The 21,945-nt window shown below is 40.1% G+C and overlaps 1 protein-coding gene across 3 annotated transcripts in view; it reads right to left on the reverse strand.

Moving 5' to 3' along the window:
- ANKRD46 (ankyrin repeat domain 46) overlaps positions 1-21,945 on the reverse strand; it is a 92,752-nt gene that overhangs the window by 36,541 nt on the left and 34,266 nt on the right. The window contains exons 3-5 of one of the 3 annotated variants that reach the window (XM_053715249.1): positions 20,303-20,398; positions 15,515-15,748; positions 12,751-12,782 (exon numbers count right to left, since the gene is read on the reverse strand). In XM_053715249.1, coding sequence (XP_053571224.1) covers position 12,782; positions 15,515-15,748; positions 20,303-20,398 — 331 coding nt within the window. In that variant the 3' untranslated portion in view covers positions 12,751-12,781. Of the gene's footprint in view, positions 1-12,750; positions 12,783-15,514; positions 15,749-20,302; positions 20,399-21,945 lie in introns of those variants that run through there. The other 2 variants (XM_053715247.1, XM_053715248.1) reach the window with 2 other exon arrangements.

Here is a 21,945-nt window from a genome sequence, read left to right on the forward strand (position 1 = left end):
CAACTGGACATCCGAACAAGATCTGCATACCAAAACCTGTGAGGCCACGCTGGTGCTGTCAGAAACACAAACAATTGTTCCATAATGATCTTGGAGATCACTCTTGGAAGAAGAACTAGAGGCAGAAAGATATAAGCAGGTTGGTAAAACCAAGGAACTGCTAAAGCATCCAGCATCTCCGCCTGAGGATCCCTGGACCTGGACAGGTACCTGGGAAGTTTCTTGTTTAGATGAGAAGCCATCAGATCTATTTCTGGAAGACCCCACATCTGTACAATCTGACAAAATACATCTGAATGGAGAGACCACTCCCCGGATGTAAGGTCTGACGGTTGAGATAATCCGCTTCCCAATTGTCTACACCTGGGATATGCACCGCAGAAATTAGACAAGAGCTGGATTCTGCCCAAGGGGACTGCGAGTCTCACCCTGATGATTGACATATGCCACAATTGTGATATTGTCTGAAAAAAAATGAATGGTTCTCTCTTTAATAGAGGCCAAACCTGAAGAGCCCTGAAAATAGCACAGAGTTCTAAAATATTGATTGGTAATCTCGCCTCTTGAGGTTTCCAAACCCCTTGTGCTGTTAGAGAACCCCAGACAGCTCCCCAACCTGAAAGACTTGCATCTGTTGTGATCAAAGTCCAGGTAGGACGAACAAAAGAGGCCCCCTGAATTAAACGATGATGGTCTAACCACCAAGTCAGAGAGAGTTGAATGTTGGGATTTAAGTATATCAATTGTGATATCTGAGTATAATCCCTGCACCATTGATTCAGCATACAAAGCTGTAGCTGTCATGTGAAAACGAGCAAAGGGGATCGCGTCCGATGCTGCAGTCATGAGACCTAAAACTTCCATGCACATAGCCACTGAAGGGAATGATTGAGACTGAAGGTTTCGACAAGCTGAAAACAATTTCATTTGTCTCTTGTCTGTTAAGGACAGTCATGGACACTGAATCTATCTGGAAACCTAAAAAGGTGACCCTTGTCTGAGGAATCAAGAAACTATTTGGTAAATTGATCCTCTAACCATGTCTTTGAAGAAACAAATCTAGTTGATTCGTGTGAGATTTGGGTAAATGTAAAGACTGAGCTGGTACCAAGATATCGTCCAAATAAGGAAACACTGCAATACCCCTTTCTCTCATTACAGATAGAAGGGCACCGAGAATCTTTGAAAAGATCCTTGGAGCTGTTGCTAGGCCAAATGGAAGAGCGACAAATTGGTAATGCTTGTCTAGAAAAGAGAATCTCAGAAACCGATAGTGGTCTCGATGAATCGGAATGTGAAGATATGCATCCTGTAAGTCTTTCGTGGACATATAATGACCTTGCTGAACAAAAGGCAAAATAGTCACCATCTTGAAAGTTGGGACTCTTACAAAACGATTCAAAAACTTCAGATCCAGAACTGGCCTGAATGAATTTTCTTTCTTTGGGACAATGAATAGATTTGAATAAAACCCCAGACACTGTTCCTGAAATGGAACTGGTATTATTAACCCTGAAAGCTCTAGATCTGAAACACACTTCAGAAAAGCCTGACCTTCACCGGATTTGCTGGAACGTGAGAAAGAATCTTCTCACAGGAGGTATTTCTCTGAAACCTATTCGATACCCTTGAGAGACAATATTCTTAATCCACTGATTTTGAACAGAATCTGCCCAAATATCTTTGAATAATTTCAATCTGCCCCCCACCAGCTGAACTGGATCGAGGGCCGCACCTTCATGCAGACTTGGGGGCTGGCTTTGGTTTCTTAAAAGGTTTGCATTTATTCCAACTTGAAGAAGGTTTCCAATTGGAACCGGAGTCTTTAGGGGAAGGATTGGTTTTCTGTTTCTTGTTCTGTCGAAAAGAACGAAAATGATTAGAAGCTTTAGATTTACCCTTAGATCTTTTATCCCGAGGCAAAAAAACTCCCTTCCCCCCAGTGATAGTTGAAATAATTGAATCCAACTGAGAACCAAATAAATTGTTACCTTGGAAAGAAAGAGATAGTAATCTAGACTTAGATACCATGTCAGCATTCCAAGATTTGAGCCATAAAGCTCTTCTAGCTAAAATAGCTAAAGACATAGATTTAACATCAATTTTGATGATATCAAAATAGCATCACAGATAAAATGATTAGCATGTTGAAGCAAACAAACAATGCTAGACAAATCAGGATCTGTTTCCTGTTGCGCGAAGCTATCCAACCAAAAGGTTGATGCAGCCGCAACATCAGCCATAGCAATGGCAGGCTTGAGAAGATAGCCAGAAAATAAATAAGATTTCCTTAGATAAGATTCAAGTTTCCTATCTAAAGGATCTTTAAAAGAAGTACCATCTTCCATAGGAATAGTAGTACGTTTGGCAAGAGTAGAAATAGCCCCTTTTTCCCAAAACTCTAATCTAGCCACTGGCAAAGGGTACAACCTTTTAAACCTAGAAGAAGGAATGAAAGAACTACCAGGCTTAATTCACTCCTTAGCAATCATGTCAGAAATAGCATCAGGAACTGGAAAAATCTCAGGAGTAACCACAGAAGGTTTATAAACTGTATTTAAATGTTTACTAGTTTTGATATCACGAGGACTAGACTCCTTAATATCCAAAGTAACCAACACTTTTTTTAACAAGGAAAGAATATACTCAATCTTGAAAAGATAAGTAGATTTGTCAATGTCTGAGGTAGGATCTTCTGAATAAGAGAGATCCTCATCAGAGGAGGATATTTCAGTATGTTGTCGGTCATTAGAAATTTCATCAATTTTATGAGAAGTTTTAAAAGACCTTTTACGTTTATTAGAAGGCGGAATAGCAGACAAAACCTTCTGTATCGCATCAGCAATATAATTTTTCATATCAACAGGGATATCATGTACATTAGATGTTGAAGGAACAACAGAAACTATACTAGTACTGATGGAAACGTTTTCTGCATGCAAAAGCTTGTCATGACAACTGTTACATACTACAGCTAGAAATATAATCTCGGCTAACTTACAACAGATACACTTAGCTTTGGTAGAACTGTGATCAGGCAGCAGGGTTCCAACAGTTGCTTCTGAGACAGGATCAGATTGAGACATCTTGCAAAATGTAAAAGAAAAAACATTAAAGCAAAATTACAATTTCCTTATATGGCAGTTTCAGGAATGGGAAAAAATGCAAACAGCATAGCCCTCTGAGCATATAGAAGGCAAGAGGCATATAGGAAGTGGGGTGAAAAATAAACGAAATTTTTGGCGCCAAGTATGATGCACGACGCAAAATGAAGTTGAATTTTTTTTTGGCGCCAACATCCAGAAATGACGCAACTCGCATCATAACAGACGCAACCTCGTGCAAGGAAACCTGGCGTCAACTAAGACGCTAGAAATGACGAACTTGCGTTATCAAAGACGTACCTTCACGGCAAAAAAATTCTCGCGCCAAGAATAACGCAATAAATAACAGCATTTTGCACGCAAAATTAAAAGAAAAAACAGTCAATTTGAAAAAAGGACTATACCCCAGGTAGACAAATAACTTCCTAAACATGCTTCCCAAACTGAAACGGACAGTCTGCAAAAGGAAATATACATAGACCTGACTCATGGCAAATATAAGTAGAATACATATATTTAAAACTTTACATTAATACATAAAGTGCCAAACCATAGCTGAGAGTGTCAAATAAGAAAAAAAACATACCGAAAGACATCCATCCACATATAGCAGATAGCCAAACCAGTACTGAAACAGTATCAGTAGGGGTAATGGTATATAAGAGTATATCGTCGATCTGAAAAAGGAGGTAGGAGATGAATCCTTACGACCGATAACAGAGAACCTTTGAAAAGATTTCCCGTGAGGAAAACCATAAATCAATAGGCGATACTCCCTTCACATCCCTCTGACAAACACTGTACTCCAAGAGGAATTGGGCTTCAAAACTCTTAAAAGCACTTATAGAAGAAATCATAGAAATCAAGCAAAAACTTACTTCACCACCTCCATAGGAGGAAAAGTTTGTAAAAACTGAATTGTGGGTGTGGTGAGGGGTGTATTTATAGGCATTTTTAGGTTTGGGAAACTTTGCCCCTCCTGGTAGGATTCTATATCCCATACGTCACTAGCTCATGGACTCTTGCCAATTACATGAAAGAAAGGTAATTACCCAGAAAGTCAGCCACTCCACTGTGCTTAGCCAGCTGCTACACTTGTATACAGTGGAGAGCCCTTCCAGTACAGTACTAAACAGAAGGATACACTGAGGGAATAAATCTACATGGCCAAAACAGGAGGAGGCTGAAGGACCAGTTCCAGTGACACCTGTGGCAGGCTTTTGACCACAACTCCCACAGGAGAATTACATTGCACAGCCAAGTACTCTCCTATGCTCCTCTCTTTAAAGTTTCACCTGATGAGGGGAATACAAGATCAAAGATCCATTTTCTATTAAAATAAAACTATGAACACCTCTATCTTCACCTGCTCCTGGAAAGGCAAAGAAAAGACTGGGAGGTATAGGGAAGTGGGAGGGATTAGAAAACTCTTGGTGTAGGGTATATTTGCCTCCTCCTGGTGGCCAGGTGATGAATTTCAATGTTGATTAAAAGCATGTTGCAATACATATATATTAGGAGGAAAAATGCTACTAGTAAAAGTTATGACTGTTTCATTGACAGCTTTCATTATGCAAGGAGCATATATACATACCCTTATGTACTTTCACAAAAACACAGTGCCTACTTAGAGAGCTGATGAGAGAATGTATTCTTCAGCATTAATGCAATGGGTAATCTGAGCAGGAGTGCTGTTTGAATGCACTCTGGGCCTATGTACATTTGCTATGTGCACAGTAAAGGTTTTTCTGTAATTTACTTCTGAAAATTGTGCTTTTTCTACTCTCCTCAAGATACTGTAGTCCATATACCATATTTAAAGTGATATTAAGCACTAAACACTAAATAAATGTTAGACATAATGATGTATTCAAGTCAAAGATAAGCCTGAGAATAATATGCAGATGTATTTTAGGACTTTAGCCGTTTAAATATTGAAGAAAGAAGTGTAAAGTTTTGGTTTCTATAAAGTAACGAGTGCTGTCATGTCATAACTTTTTCTCTTCTAAGTTCCTCTTCTGAGGTAAGTTAAGAACAGTTATAAATGAACAGATAAAATTAATGATCTGTATTTTACAGCATATTAAGAGAGTAGCTACCAATAGGCCCAATAACATTATATGACCTTTCACAAAATCGTACTGTCTGCCAACCCCCATATGTGAAATGTTTTTTTTATGCTCATTTACAAAGTGCAGTCATTTCAGACTGTTTAATGGAGCCTAATAGTATAAAGCAGCAGCTGGCACAGTATTACAGCTCAAACTGACATTTAACAGGAAATACACAAACATTGTTAACTGCTTGGGGGCCATAAAACTTGTAGTTATCTTGAAACAAGCAAGTTATTTACTCAATGACCTGTAAGGATGAAAAGGTGCATTGGCCTGTATCGTGCATATGAAAGGAAAAAAAAAACTAAATTTATGCTTACCTGATAAATTTCTTTCTTTCCGGTCATGGAGAGTCCACAACGTCATTCCAATTACTAGTGGGATATTTAACTCCTGGCCAGCCGGAGGAGGCAAAGAGCACCTCAGCAAAGCTGTTAAGTGTAACTTCCCTTACCCATAATCCCCCAGTCATTCTGCCGAAGGAAAATGGAAAATGAATAAACACAAGGGTATAGTGGTGCCTGAGATTTACACAAAAAGACTGCCGAATTATAATTCAAAAAGAGGGCAAGGTCGTGGACTCTCCATGCCCGGAAAGAAATTTATCAGGTAAGCATATATTTTGTTTTCTTTCCTATGGCATGGAGAGTCCACAACATCATTCCAATTACTAGTGGGAACCAATACCCAAGCTAGAGGACACCGAATGAAAAGGGAGGGAGAACAAGGCAGACCTAAACAGAAAGCACCAACGCTTGAAGAACCATTCTCTTAAACGAGGCACAAGTACCAAATTTTTAGAATTTGGAAAAAGTATGCAAAGAGGACCATGTTGCATCCTTGCAAATCCGTTCCACAGAAGCTTCATTTTTGAAAACCCAAGAAGAGGAGACAGCCCTAGTGGAATGAGCCGGAATTCTCTCAGGAGGCTGCTGTCCAGATGTCTCATAAACAAAAAGAATCTTACTTCTTAACCAGAAGGAAAGGGTAGTAGAAGTAGCCTTCTGACCCTTACGCTAACCGGAGAAAACCACAAATAGGGCAGATGGAACAACAATTTCCTGATTAATGATTGGATCCGACACAACTTTAGGGAGAAAACCCAATTTAGTACGAAGGACCACCTTATCTGCATGAAAAATAATACACTATGCGAGCGGAAGAGATAACAAGAAGAAACAAAACCTTCCAAGATATATATCAACAACATGCACTGGCTCAAATAGAGCCTGCTACAAAACTTTAAGAACAAGATTAAGACTCCAAGGAAGAGCAACAGGTTTAAACACAGGCCTGATTCTGACCAGGGCCTAAACAAAGGCTTGAACATCTGGCAAATCTGCCAGACGTTAATGCAAAAGAATAGACAGTGCAGAAATCTGACCCTTCAGAGTACTGACTGATAAACCTTTCTCCAGGCCATCCTGAAGAAAGGTTAAAATACCGGGAATTCTCACCCGGCTCCAGGAGAAACCCTAGATTTGCACCAATAAAGATATTTACGCCATGGTATGGTAAATCTTGCGAGAAACAGGTTTACGAGCCTGAAGCATAGTATCAATGACCGCTTCAGAAAAGCTACGCCTAGACAGAACTAGGCATTCAATCTCCAAGCAGTCAGCTTCAGAGAATCAGGTTTGGATGGAAGAATGGACCCTGAATTAGAAGGTCCTTTCTCAGAGAAAATCTTCAAGGAGAAAGAGATGACATCCTTACCAGATCTGCGAACCAGATCCTGTGAGGCCATGCCGAAGCTATTAGAATTACCAATGCCCCCTTCTGATTGATATGAGCAATGACTAATGGAAGGAGAGCAAACAAATGCCAGAGAGAAGATCCAAGGAACCGCTAGAGCATCTATCAGAGCGGCCTGAGGATCTCTTGACCTTGAACTGTACTTTGTAACCTTGTCGTGTAGATGAGACGCCATCAGATCCAACTCAACACACCTGAGGGTTATCTGAGAGAACACTTCCGGATGGAGAGCCCACTCCCCTGGATGAAATCCGCCTCCCAGTTGTCCACTCCTGGAATGTGGATGGCTGATAGGAGACAATCGTGAGCTTCCGTCCACTTCAGAATGCGAGTCACCTCCTTCATGGCCAAGGAACTCTGAGTTCCCCCCTGGTGGTTGATGTAAGCCACTGAGGTGATGTTGTCAGACTGGAATCTGAAAAACCGGACTAAAAACAATTCAGGTCAAGCTGTCAAGGCATTTAAGATTGCTCTCAACACCAAGATAATTATGGGAAGAGAAGACTCTTACCGAGTCCAGAGGCCCTGAGAGCTAGAGAGCCCCAGGCTGGTGTCCGCAGTCACAAACACCCAGGAAGGTCTCAGGAAGCAAGTAGCCAGAGACAGATGTTTCTGTGAAATTCACCACGAGAGTCTCTTGTTAGGGAATCCAGATTTATCCTCTGCAATAAATCTAAATGGTCTCCGTTCCCTTGACTAAGCATGCAAAGCTGCAGAGGTCGCAGATGGAACTGAGCAAAAGGAATGATGTCCATGGAAGCAACCATCAGACCAATCACCTCCATGCATTGAGCCACAGATGGACGAATAGCAGACTGGAGAGAAAGGCAAGAAGTATGGATTTTCTGATGTCCGTCAGGAAAATCTTCACGGACAGGGAACCTATGATTGTCCCTAGGAAACACACTCTTGTAGCTGGAACAAGAGAACTCTTTTCGTATTCACTTTCCACACATGGGAACGTAGAAAAAAGACAACATCTCTGTGTGAGATTTTGCTAGATGAAAATAGGACACCTGAACCAAGATGTATTCTAGATAAGACGCCACTGCAATTCCCTGGGATCTGACCACTGCCAATAGAGCCTCCAGAACCCTAGTGAATATTCTGGGAGCCGTGACCAGCCCAAACGGAAGTCCAGCAAACTGGAAATGCTTGTCCAGGGAGGTAAACCTTAGAAACTGGTGATGATCCCTGAGAATGGGAACATGAAGGTACGCGTCCTTCAGGTCTATGGTCGTCATGAACTGACCTTCCTGAACCAAAGGAAGAATGGAACAAATAGTTTCCATCTTGAAGGACAGAACCCTGAGGAATTTGTTGAGGCACTTTAGGTCTAGGATGGGATGGAAAGTTCCCTCCTTTTTGGGAACCACAAAGATATTTGAATAGAATCCTTGACCCTGTTCCTCTGGAGGAACTTGAACAATTACTTCCAGGGAGGATAGGTCCTTTATGCAGGGTAAGAAGGCCTCCCTCTTTACCTGGTTTGTGGATAGTCTTGAAAGGAGAAATCTGCCCCTTGAAGGGCAAGACTTGAATCCTATTTTGTAACCCTGGGATACTAAGTCCACAGCCAACGGATCTGGGATATTGCGTATCCAGGCATGCCGAAAAAGAGAAAGCCTGCCCCCCACTTGATCTAAAATCGGATCGGGGGCGTATCCTTCATGTCGATTAAGAATCAGAGGAAGGCTTCTTGTTTTGCTTTCCCTTATACCAAGAGTGACTGGACCTCTAAGAGGTCTTGGCTTGCTCTGGTTTGGAAAAAGAGGAGAAAGACTTTGGTCCCTTAAATTACGAAGGGATTGATAATTAGAATTCTGGCGACCCTTAGGTCTATTCTTTTTGTCCTGAGGAAGGAAAGAGCCCTTTCCTCCCTATTTCAGAAATAACTTCAGCCAAAACAGGCACAAATAAAATCTAACCCTTAAAAGGTAAAAATAAAAGCTTGGCTTTTGAAGTTACATTAGCCAACCAGTATTTTAACTACAGGGCTCTGCGAGCTAGAACAGTGAAGCTAGACATCTTAGCTCCCAGTCTAATTACCTGCATGTTAGCATTGCAGGTAGAGGTATTGTCCAGTTTAAGAGCCTTGATCCTATCTTGGATCTCCTCTATTGTAATTTCTTCTGACATCAGATCAGACAAGGTACTGCACCAATAAGATGCTGCACCTGCAACAATAGCAATACTTGCCACAGGTTGCCACTGTAATCCTTGATGGATGTACATGATCTTTAAGTAAGCCTCTAGCTTCTTATCCATTGGATCCTTAAAGGAACAACTATCATCTATAGCAGTGTTTCCCAACCGCGGTCCTTAAGTAGCCCCAGCAGTCCATTATAGCTGAACTAGAGCACAGGTGAAATAATCAGCTGATGGATGAGAGCAGGTTGGTTACTGATCAGCTGATTAATTCACCTGTGCACTGGTTTAGCTTTAATGAAAACCAGGCCTGTACTTGAGGACCGCGGTTGGGAAACACTGCTCTATAGAGACAGGGGAGATTGAATTTCGCCAAACAAGAGGTGGCGAAGAGGTTAGCAAAGCAGCGGTCTGATGACTGCTGCTTGTTAAATACGGTGTGCAGGTTCTCGTGTGTGAACCTGCAGCCGTAGGGGCTCAAAGGCTGGGAAAGCCTTTGATACATCGACCCCTAAGTGCTATTGTATTAAATTTATATTATACAATTCTACTGTATTTAATGGTCCTTAAATTCCTCAGCAAAAAAACTAAACCGATTTTGCATTAATTTCATATGAAGCTACTGGACCATTTCACTTCCACGGAAATACTAACTAATCTGAGAAAATTGTTTTGGGATTTAGCATTGAAACAGTTCATAACTACTATCAAGGTAATGTGTAACCACAAAACAAAGGTCACTTTCACTTTGAATGCCAAGCAGGATTTATTTTCGATTTGTTAAAGGAAAAAAAGTGTGTCTGCACAGCGCAAAGACAATACTCAATTGTACACCCACACAAAACAATCTTACATATATTACTGCATCTGCATAAAAACACAACATACTTTCAATATGAATATAGAAGTTTGTTTTCCAGAGACCTTTAAAGTGAATTTACTAAAAAAAAGAAAAACCCACACGTGGGTGTAAGAGAGAAATCACTAAAACAATAAACATTTCTTTTGATAGGAAAATGTGTATGTATAGTATTTTCAAAGCAATAATAGGTGTTGAGTCTATTTACTAATGGTTTTGTGTTAAATGTGGAAATTGAATAAAGCTACAGTGAAAAAAATAAATGCATTTTAATCTGTTTATATTTTTTCACATAAGAGTGAGCGAGAGATACACTGTATATTAATAGCTAACCGTGGATACAATTGCCAGCTATTAGGACACTGAGGTCCCTTCGTCAGGCATTCTGATGTATAAATAAAGCTAGGTCATATTTATATACAGTATACAGGGTAAAGTATATGCATTACAAAATGAAAAATGTAAAGCATGAACATTTGATATGTGTATGGGCCTTAGGGAAAGGTTTCTTTCAGAGATGTGTGAAGATGTTTGTTATGAATATCGAAGTAATCATGTTCAGGAATCACTAAGTGATAAATAGAGTGCAGGATGATGCTGTCACTAATATGTGAAGAGTCTGTTTCTGCTGTGTATGGGGTATTATACTAGACATCTGATTTAAATAATTCTGAGTGAGTGTTTTAATATCAAGAAATTAGATTTACCATGTCCTAAGGAAATATAAGGGTTCATAAAGCCATGGGTCAGGTTTCATCCTGCACTGAAAGAGTCAAATAGGCTTATGAATTTGTATTCCCAAATCCTTGTTTCCCTTTGGGATTTGAAGTTCCCTTTCATTACTGTTATTCTCAAATCACCAAAATACACATTAAGAACAATACCATACATCCATCTATCACAAACCCACATACTGTCCCTCATATATTAAATATGACAGCTTCAATCCAAAACACACCAAACACTGAATCATTTACAGCCAAGCCTTAAAGGGGCAGTATACAGCCATTTTCATTTAACTGCATTTAATAGATACTATAAAGAATAATATGCACAGATACTGATATCAAAATCCAGTGTAAAACCTTTTAAAAACTTACTTAGAAGCTCCCAGTTTAACACTGTTAATGAGATAAGCATGGGACACCCACTGAAATGGGCTGATAGAACCTCCCCTCTCCCCTGCATATAAAAAGACCCATTATACAAAGAGAAGCAGTCTGAAGTATGTATACATCAGTATGCATCTAAAACTTTGGGGCTTGGTTAGGAGTCACACTGTTATTTTAAAATAAGCAACTATACATTTTTACAAAAACGCACCTAGATGGGCTATATAGATGGATCATCTGCAAAACATTTATGTAAATAAAAATCTAATGTATAATGTCCCTTTAAGGTACAACCGTATCTGCTCAAACAAAAAACTGACAGGTATTCACATTTAAAAATCCCTTAAAAAAAATATTCAGGAACCAAGGCTACCACCCAAGGACAATAGAAAAAGAAGTTCACAGAGCCACCAAATATCCAGGGACAAACTCTTGCAATATGGTCCAACTCTGAAGAATAACATGGTACCTATTGTCGTAACCTACAACCCACAATTCGATAGTTTAAGAACAATTGCCAGAAACTTGCAACCAGCTCTCCACAAGGACATGCAGCTAAAAGAAATATTACCAGACCCACACCTTCTCTCATACAGGCAACTTCCAAACCTAGAAAAAATGTTAATCAAAAGCCAACTAGGATACATCACATTAAATGGCATATTTCCCTGCAACCAAAAGCGATGAAAAACCTGCACTCACATCCTAACAACAGAGACAATCTCACCACCCCGTGAAGAACAGGAATACAAAATCCAGGGCTGTTTTACTTGCTATCCGTCAATGTCATATGGTAAACGTGAGGCTCCCTCTAGTGGTCACTGCTTTCCTTGTTAAAGTTAACAATCTTCATTACAAAAGTGTTAAAATTACCTCCATGAACAAATCCCATCCATATGACATTGATAATGCTGAAACTGTAGTAAGAGATTGGAATCTCTTAAATACAATGGCTTCTGGAGGGGGCTATTCTGCATAGAAGCATCAGCATGAATCCTTATAAATACGTAATGACGCTGTGATTCAATACGAGCCACGTAGAAGGGAAGAGCCCGAAACGCGCATCACTAACACACAGGACACTCACTAATGCTATATTGACCGGAGAAAGGTTGTGTGCAAGGTGTACGGTATACTACAAGTCACTAGTTAGTTAAAGGACTTTGCTCATACGGCATGCTATATGCTTTTCCACGTGGAACGGCTGTTCCTGAATTACTTGCTGGATGATATGCGAGTACCGCCATGCCCATATGACCCCTGAAGCTGGAGTTTTGTGTGTTTGCCATAACTATTTATATTGATACTTAATTTAATACATGTCACAAGGGGACTAGCACGTAATAAATCTGTCTCTAGATCTGGCGGGTTGTTACCCTTAAGTGCTAGGTGCTCACTTTTGAAGCCCATTTGGTGCCTAGGCTGTATGTTATGTATGGTATATGGTTTATCGTGGTCTACAATTTACAACCGCTGTATATAGTCATATTTTACACTTGGGCTGTGTATACTTTATTGTCAAAGATATGAGAGGTCCTGTTATTTATTATTGGTTTTAGAAGAATTGGGGACGCCCGATCTTTATCAGTTTATGAACTTTTCTATGCATATTTTGATACAATAAAGATTTAATTAATTATACTTTTTGTCATTTGTACCTTTTTGGGTGAGTGTTGGGTTTCCATGTAATCTGTAAAATAAATACATATTTACACATATTTAGACATATCTATATATATAAGTGCATTGGAGCCCTTTGCAGTTAAGTAGATTAAAACATGTAAAATGAGAATATGCTATCAGGTTTTTCTCCATTGACTTCTATGGGGAATATGTGAACGCAGAGGCGTTATTCTTAGTTTGGCTTTTTGCGCTAGTCGGGTTAGCACACGTGCGAAAAGTTTACTTTAAACTCATACTTCTAGCGCAATTAATGCTCGTGCAGGAGCGCTAATTAGTGATCCACTCGTAATCTCGCCCTAAATGTATGAAGTCTGTGGGCAACGAAAAACATAGCTAGTAAGGCTGCAAGTATTATTTTAATAATCGATTAATCGGCCGATTATTTTTTCGAATAATCGACTAATCGGATAAAAAGAGACTCAATAATAGTTTTCTATGTTTTAAATAAAATCCACATAATGAGTGTTACAAATATAAACTTCAGACTAAAACTTTACATTAACACAACTGTTTCTTCAATTTTTAAGCAGCAGAGCAGTGTTTTATAATTAAACAAAACAAAACCACAAACTGTTTGAAAAGAGGTAGAACTAGAAAGAGTTAGGCTATCACTGTTAATAACATTCTGTTATTCACTCTTTCAGAAACTTTGCATTGAAATGCAAAAATCTCTATGTCCACATGCTTCTGGCTAAGACTGGTTCTCTGTTTGCAGCTATATTTCCTGTAGCAGAGAAAAGGCTGTTGAGGTGTATAAGTAGGGTTTTGCCAATTTCACCAAAGTGGGATATTTATCTTTGTTAGCTCTTCACCAATGCTAAGTGTTTTCTACCTTGGCAAGGGGACTCTCAATAAAGTAACCCTTGACTTCATTCTAACATAAAAATATCTTGCATATCTATATGCAATGGTAAATAACCAGCTATAAGGTTAGGGGAAATGTCTAGTCCGCTCTAAAAATAACAAATATATACTTATAAAGGTTGAAAAACCAACTAATCGATTAATCGATTGTGAGATTCTTTGACAACTTTTATCATAATCGATTATTATCGATTATGACGATTAGTTGTTGCAGCTCTATTAGCTAGCAGAGCTAAAAAAATAGCAAAAGTCTAGAATTAGAATCAATCTATTTGACAGGATTTAGTTCAAGCAACATTCTGGTGCCTTTATTCATGTAAGCAGTTTTTTTAAACAAATTTTGACCTGGGTGCACTGCATTCAAGCTGTTGAAGAAGTGGACAGGGAATGGAAGATACAGGTGTATGCTGTCTCACTGTCCTTATCCTCCACCTTTGCACTACTCTGACTGTTTAAAACCTTTGCATGGGTTAAAGACTAACAAACGTAAATGCAATTAAATATAAAATGTTGTAACAAAATAAGAGCATTTTATTTTAACAGAAGAATGTCCCTTTAAATTATAGTATGTGTTACAGCACAAATAAAACCAAAACCTGTTATATTAAAAAAAAAAAAGGATGAAAAATGGAGGTGAAATATAACTTTCTTGCTCTTTAAAGTATTTTTTGGAATAAAAAAAAATGTTGATTACATATTGGTTCCAAATTCTTTATGGACATTGGTTATTGTTTCAAAGAAACCACGTAGCAAAGAGAATAATCTTCTTTATATTGACAGACTAGTTTCATTTGGACTAGCTAAATGTGTTTAAAGGGATATGAAACCCAAAATTCTCTTATCTTTTGTTGAAAAGCAGGGACGTATGCTTAGGAGCCGACCCATTTCTGGAGCACTTTATAGCAACAGTTTTGCAAGAATGTTATCCATCTGCAAAAGCACAAGATGGCAGCACTATTTCCTGCCATGTACTGCCCGAGATGCCTACCTAGGTCTCTTTTCAACATAGAATATCATGGGAACGAAGCAAATTTGCTAATAGAAGTAAATTGGAAACTTTTTTTAATGGCTCTGTCTGAATCACAAAATACATTTTTGGGTTCATATTTCTTTAACTTACTGGAAAGATGTTTATATCTTAACATGAGGGCGTGGGTTGGGAGCAGACGTAAGTTTATTTTAACTTTTTAAAATCTATGCACCAAATAAACAATTCTGGGGGGAAAAAAAGACAGTGAAAAAATAAGCTTCTGACTGTGAAATGGAGTTAATTAGCAGCAGAATACAAAGTTAAAGGGACAGTATACTATAAAATTGTTATTTACTTAAAGTGTTTCCAATTACTTTTTTTTACCAGCTGCAGAGTATAAAATGTATGAGATTTGCTTTTTTAAGGCTTATTTATTTGTGTATATGAATTAGCTGTTTTTTTGTGTTTTGAAGCCACAACCTAATAAAATGGGTTGAGCTTGTAGGTATAATCAGATCTCAATACTTTATCACATTGTGTACATATACCTGCTTCTTTATCTTATAGATGTCCATAAACCAATCACCAATACTTGGGAGAGAACAATGGAAAATTAACATTTTATTACATTATCTCTTCTATAACCCACTGGGAGTGTAAATGTGTTAACACAGCTTGGCCTTGAGGCCAAAAACTTTCAGGATGGGTGGGGATGCCACAGGCTAAACAATTTCAAATGTCAATATAAGGGTAATGAAAATACTTGTAAACAATTTAATACACAGCAGGTAAAGATGATTATTGGAAACAAATTAAAGGGGAGAACATTTTTGAGTAAACTGTCCCTTTAATTAGGACACATGAAGGAATCAAAAAGAATCAAAGAGAAATTGCTCCGAACATACCAGTCTTCCTCAGAGGTGCCTTCAGACAGAGTGTTGTGTCCCTTTTCCATTAGAAGCTCAGAGCATTGGACATATCTTTCGCTTTCAGCCATTTGCATGGTTTCCAGCTTGGAATGAGTCCCCCTATTGAAGCCCTTCATTTCCTGTTCCTCTAAAGACTCTAGCATGCGGATCACTTCTTTGTTCACTCCCCTGCGCCTTGCCAGGACGAGAGGAGTGGCACCTTGGTGATTGCTGTAGATGGAATAAATGGAATAAAGGAGAGATATGTTATTGTTACAGAAAAAAATTACAATAAAGACACTCTGGGTATGTACATGAGCACATGACGGAAATAAAACAAAATGCACGGATAAAGAGAAGTAACCTGGGTCTTAAAAAGATTGAAGTAAACTTAAACTGTCCTTTTGGCTTGCTAGTCACATGATTACTATATTTTTATTTTTTTTTAAATATCTTTATTTTTGTGTGCCACATATAGGAGAATGATACATCACATATTCAGTAAACAATAGACATTACAGAGTTTCAAAAAAGGGTGAGAATCGAGAACATAAAGTGGTCTAGCCTTTACTATCACTTATCAAAAGTCCAGAGATTGTCCATGAGAAATATACCCCCACTGAAGAGTATTGACTGGACCTGTGAAACTTGAATCAATCCCCCCATAAGGCACTTTTTAACAAACATATAGTACAATACAATTAATACAATACAATACAATTCCTGTAACGTAGCCAACTTACCCCAGTTTGGATGCTCCACCTCTACTCCCTACATTCATAGCCTCCTTTTTAGTCCCATTTCCACTCTCCTCTGAGATTTGCCTCTAATATATAATCTGTGTTCTTGAACGGTGCTATAACCATCTTACACAGTGGAATTGGGAGTGTGTGAAGGAAGGGTTCCCATTTTGTGATAAATGACTTCACTCTCTTTACGATATCACCCAGCCCATCTGCCTGTTCAATAAACATTTGATTTAACATTGTCTGCTTCAATTGTGACACAGTAGGTGGGTCATGTTTCAACCAGTTTTGGAATATCAGGTGCCTTGCTACCACCACTATATTGGACATGATTAATCTGGAAGTTCTCGGTATATCCCCAAGATCTAGTAGTATGATGTTTCTAAATGTAAGTTCCCTAGTATGTAGGCTCATGCACCTATTTGCCCAGTAAGTTGTCATTTTCCAAAATTTAACTAGCTTGGGGCAGTTCCATGTCATATGTTTGATGTCTGCCTCTTCATTCCCGCACTTTGGGCATTTATTGTCCCTGTTTGTTTTCCATTTCTGGTATTTCTTGGGCGTTATGTAACTATCATGTAAGAGTTTAAAGTGTGACTCCCTCACTTCCGACGAAAGAGTGGCTCGCTTGACTAAGTATGCTCTCTTCTATCTCCCTATCGGAAACTTCCTCATCCAGCAAGGATCTCCAGATCTCAGCTATTCTATTCAAGCATAATGTGCTTGTTGCTTTGTTCAAGGTTCGGTAGAGTGGGGATATGGATGTGTTGCCCTGTTCTGCTAGTTGTATAATGTGCACAATCTGCGACTGATCTGTTCCCTTGTTCTCCCTACGCAGTGCTATGTGGTAGTGCCTGGCCTGCAGATAAGCATAGTGGTGTGTTCTTGGAAGCCCGAAATAGCTGCTTCAGTTCCTCAAATGATTGCATGTGTTCCCCCCCTATCTGTAGGGTCTGGCCCACCGTGCGTAATCCAAGCCTTCTCCAGTGGCTGAAGGCTTCTGATGTTAGACCCGCCGGGAATTCGGGGTCCCCCCCCCATGGTAAGTAAGATATTACTCTATTTCCCCCCCCCCCCCCCCCAGGTGTTTGCAGGTCAGTCTCCAGGCTCTCGCTGGGTGGTTCAGTAAGTCAATGTCCATCAGGTATTTAGTCGCTTGCGAGTGTGTCATATGTGGTATCATTTCTAATGTCCAAGGTTTTATCAGTGTGTTTTCTAGTTTAATGTTTGTGAATGTACCTTGCCCTGTCATCCAATCTATGACAAATTTGCACTGGGCCGCCCAATTGTAAAATTCAAAATTGGGCAGCGCTAGTCCCCCCATTTCGCGTGTTGCTGTGAGTTTCGAGTAGCTGACCCTATGCTTTTTATTGTTCCAGACAAACTGAAGGACCGTCTGAGTCACTTCTCGTAAATCTGTCTTTTTGAGCAGAAAGGGTAAAGTCTGAAAGAAATAAAGTAACTTTGGAAAGTAGACCATTTTTATGAGGCCCACTCTGCCCGAGGTAGACAAGGGGAGCGGAGACCATGTTTTAAGCAGATTTTTCAACTGTCCTAGTAAGGGGCCGTAATTTATTGAATACCACTTTCGTGGGTCTGTATTGAGATTTATACCTAGATATTTAAAGTTCCCTTCCACTACTTTAAAAATCAAACTGTGGAATTTGTCTATCTCCTTTGGATAACAACCAAACTAGTTCAGTTTTGTCTGTGTTAATCGTGTAACCTGAGATCTTACCAAAGTCTGTCACTAACTTCATTAGTCGGGGAATGTTACTGCGTGGGTTTTGTAAAAATAAAACCATATCGTCTGCAAATAACGAGATGTGTGAACGCGTCTCACCTATCTGCATTCCCTCTAATTGTTCCCTGATTGCCCACGCTAGGGGTTCAATCGCAATGTCAAAGAGGAGGGGAGACAGGGGGCAACCCTGCCTCGTACCCCTGTGTAACATAAAGGGCTATGTGGCCATCCCGTTTACAAGAATCGATGCCTGGGGGATCCTATATAGATTGGACACTGCTTTTACAAATGAACCTTCTATTCCCATCTTCCCCAGAGTATAAAAGAGATGATCCCACAGAACCTTATCGAAGGCTTTTTCAGCATCGATTAGTAGTAGGGCTGCTTCTTTGTGGCTTTCTCTCTTCCCTTTATCCCGTGAGATCTGCCAATAGTACTGAATGACTGTTTGGACTCTCCTAATGTTAAGGACTGATGATCTCCCCTTGACAAAGCCTGTCTGGTCGCTGTGGATGAGCGATGGCAAGACTCTTGCCAATCTATTGGCAAGGACTTTTGTCAAGATCTTGTAGTCCTGGTTTAACAGGGAGATAGGGCGGTAAGACTGTGTGAGAAGGGGGTCACGTCCTTCTTTTGGTATGATACTAATGTGTGCTTCTGCAAACCTAACAGAGGGGACCACTGTGTCCTCCATCAATCCATTAAACAACTTCGCCAGAGCCTCTGCTATGTCTGGTCCCATAATTTTGTCGAACTCCGCCGGTAGTCCATCAGGGCCCGGGGATTTCTCTAGCTTTAAATCTTTGATTGTGGCCACTATTTCCTCTGGGGTGATGGGGGAGTTGATTTCACCAAGTTTGTTCTGTTCTAGCTTTGGTAGCTGGATATGAGTCCAAAAACTGTCCCTATCCGAGTCATGTATGTGCTGCGCGGAATAAAGATCTTTATAGAAACTAGTGAAGGCCTCCTGGATGTCAGTCTCTTTGTTAAGTATCACGTCTCCCCGTCTTATTGCTAAAACTGAGCTCCGTTTCTTAGTTAGTTTAGTGACTCTGGCTAAAAACTTCCCAGTTTTATTTCAAAATCTATAGTATCTGGCTTGCGTTTTGGCGTGGGCCTTATTGGATTGTTGTATTATGTAGTTGTCTCTAAGTGTTTTGGCCTCTTTGTATTTATGTAAGTTTACGGTATTGGGGTTTCTGAGGTATTTGTTTCTCGCATTTAATAGGCGTGTCAGAAGCTGTTCTGTTTTTTGTTTGCTTTGTCTTCTAATGGATGTGGCGTAGGCCGAGATAGTCCCTCTCAATACAGCCTTGGCCGCTTCCCAAAATAGGAGGGGGTCTTCAACATGAGCCCTATTAAGATTCACATAGGTGTGCCATTCCCCCAGAATATGTCTATAAAAGTTTGGATCCCTATATAGATAAGATGGGAAGACCCATTTGTTGGTTTTGCGGGCAGAGCTTTCTACGTGGACTTTTACTGTTATAGGGGCGTGGTCCGAGATTGTTATAGGGTCTATGGCTGCTTCCACCACTCTCGGGCATAAGCTTGAGGAAATTAAGAAATAATCTAGTCTTGAAAGGGTATCTTTTGATATGGACATGCATGTGTATTCCCTGTTTTCCGGGTATTTGGCCCTCCACACATCTTGCAAGTTCAATGACCTCGCTAGCGTGCGTATCATCAGTGATTCCTTTTTGGAGTTCAATACTCTTTTGGACGAGGGGGTGTTTTTGTCAGGGTTAGCAAATCTATCAGCAGGGACCTGTGGGGCAATATTAAAGTCCCCTCCAATAATAAGAGGAGAAGTGGTAAAGTTCATGATTTCTGTGTGCAATGTCCTCAAGAATAGTTGTTTTTGGGTCTGTGGTCCATAGATTCCGACCAGTGTAAAAGTCAGCCCACCAACTTCTAGCTGTATCATAATGTACCTTCCTTCCTGATCTGTTCGTGTTTTGCAAATGGTGTATTGTAGATTTTTCCTAAATAGTATTGCCACTCCCCTAGCTCTCCTCTGCTCATATGGTGTGTAGATAACCTCCCCCACCCAGCTCTGTTTCAATTTTTGATGTTCTAGCTGCGAGAGGTGTGTCTCTTCCAGGATGGCAATGTCAGTTTTTCTGGAGTGTAGATAACGTAGTATTGATTTACGCTTCTGCGGGGAGGTCATGCCTCCTACGTTCCAACTCACTACAGATAAATGACTATTCAGCATAGTGTCGTTTTTTATGTGTTTGAAGTGTTAATGTGTATGATGTTGTAGAGTGCTGGGTTGTGATAGCATTGAAATACCTTGGAAGTCTTGTGGGTTTTATGGGCGTGCTTTGTCGGCTACAACTAACTTTTCCCTTCGCTGGGCCTTCGGGAGAGAGGTGGGCATCCTGTTGGCTGGATGAAAAAACATTTAGTAAACAATGAAAATAACAAATATGAACAAACATCATAACTTAATCAGATAAACTAACTAATCTTTTTTCTTCTCTACACCTTGCTGGTGTTTATATTATGGTTGTTTTTTTTGTGTGTATAGTACGCCCCCCCCTAAGAACTAGATTTCGTGGCTAAAGTTCTATAAAGCTGCAGTACTAAGAGAACCAGGCTGCAGTGTATTGCTTCTTTTTTCCCCCTTCGGACAGTGTCTGGCTAAAGGATGGACCTTTACTAAGTGATAGCAGCTAGGGAACATTCCCCCCAGCTAAAGAGTAAAGTTGCCCCCCCAGGTTTTTTAGGTGCTTGTATCAATAGGGTGCCAACTCTTGTTTCTCCATGATCTGTTTCGGAGTCTCTCTTTAAAGGGGGGGTTAACTAGATTGCTTTTAGGTGCCTGTCCCCCAACCTATGCTTAATGGAGCCTTTTACCTCGTGAGTAATATAAAGACAGACCTCCCCACAGATACAGCTAGTGTAATCTGACCTAGAGTATTTGTTTAGAGCGACAGGTCAGCTAAAGCATGTTCCAGTAAATGTTTCAAGCATAACAGTAGCAGAGTCTATTAACGTTTCACAAATACAAACCCAATCTAAGCAAGATTTAATATACAACACTTGGACCTTTGAGGGTTTATTCCCTTCCTTATCCCACAGCATGCGGGAGAGAACAAATGTCCCGAGTTCTGTAATTGTATCCTAGGACTGAACTTCTCTCCTTCAGGTGTCTCTGGCTGTGAGTTCTTGCTCCTGCCTCAGATATTTCTGGAGGTGCCTGGGATCATCAAAGAATTTAACTCCTTGTTGGGTCTGGAGTCTGAGTTTCGCTGGGAACAACAACGAGAAGGGACGGCCAGCCTCCATAAATGATTTGCAATATGGTGAGAATTCCCTTCTTCTCCTGGAGATTTCCGCAGAATAATCTTGGAAGATCAGGATTTTTTTCCCTTCAAAAGGTTAAGGGAGAGTTCTGGCGGTATGCTCTAAGAAGTAGGATCTTATCTTTAAAGTTGAGGTATCGGATCATTACTTGGCGGGGCCCTCTCGTGTTTTTCTGATCCTGATTGATGTTACCCACTCTATGGGCTCTTTCTACAACACACGGTATGTCTTCAGGTTTCAATTGTAGCAGAGTAGGTAAGGTTCGTTCAGCAAATTCAATTAAATCTGTACTGGGCACCGATTCTGGCAAGCCAACAATGCGCAGATTGTTGCGCCGTGAGCGGTTTTCCAGGTCATCGACCTTGTCAAGTAATGTTTTGTTTTGGGCTTCCAGTGCAGCTATCTTTGTAGAGCTTTCTCTTTGTAGGATTTCTCCATCACCTACCCTCTGCTCAACATGTTGTAGTCTGGAAGAGAAGGTCTTAAAGTCAGATGACAAAGAGTACATCCCCGTCTGTAACTGCTCTATTTTGGGGAGGAACAGAGCAGAGATCTGGGCAACAATGGGGTGGGTATCTGTCAGGGTCTCCTCTGCAAGATCTGTAGCCATGCTTTCTTTTTCTGCA

Source organism: Bombina bombina, chromosome 5 (assembly GCF_027579735.1).
Source record: "Bombina bombina isolate aBomBom1 chromosome 5, aBomBom1.pri, whole genome shotgun sequence".
Lineage (NCBI taxonomy): Eukaryota > Metazoa > Chordata > Amphibia > Anura > Bombinatoridae > Bombina > Bombina bombina.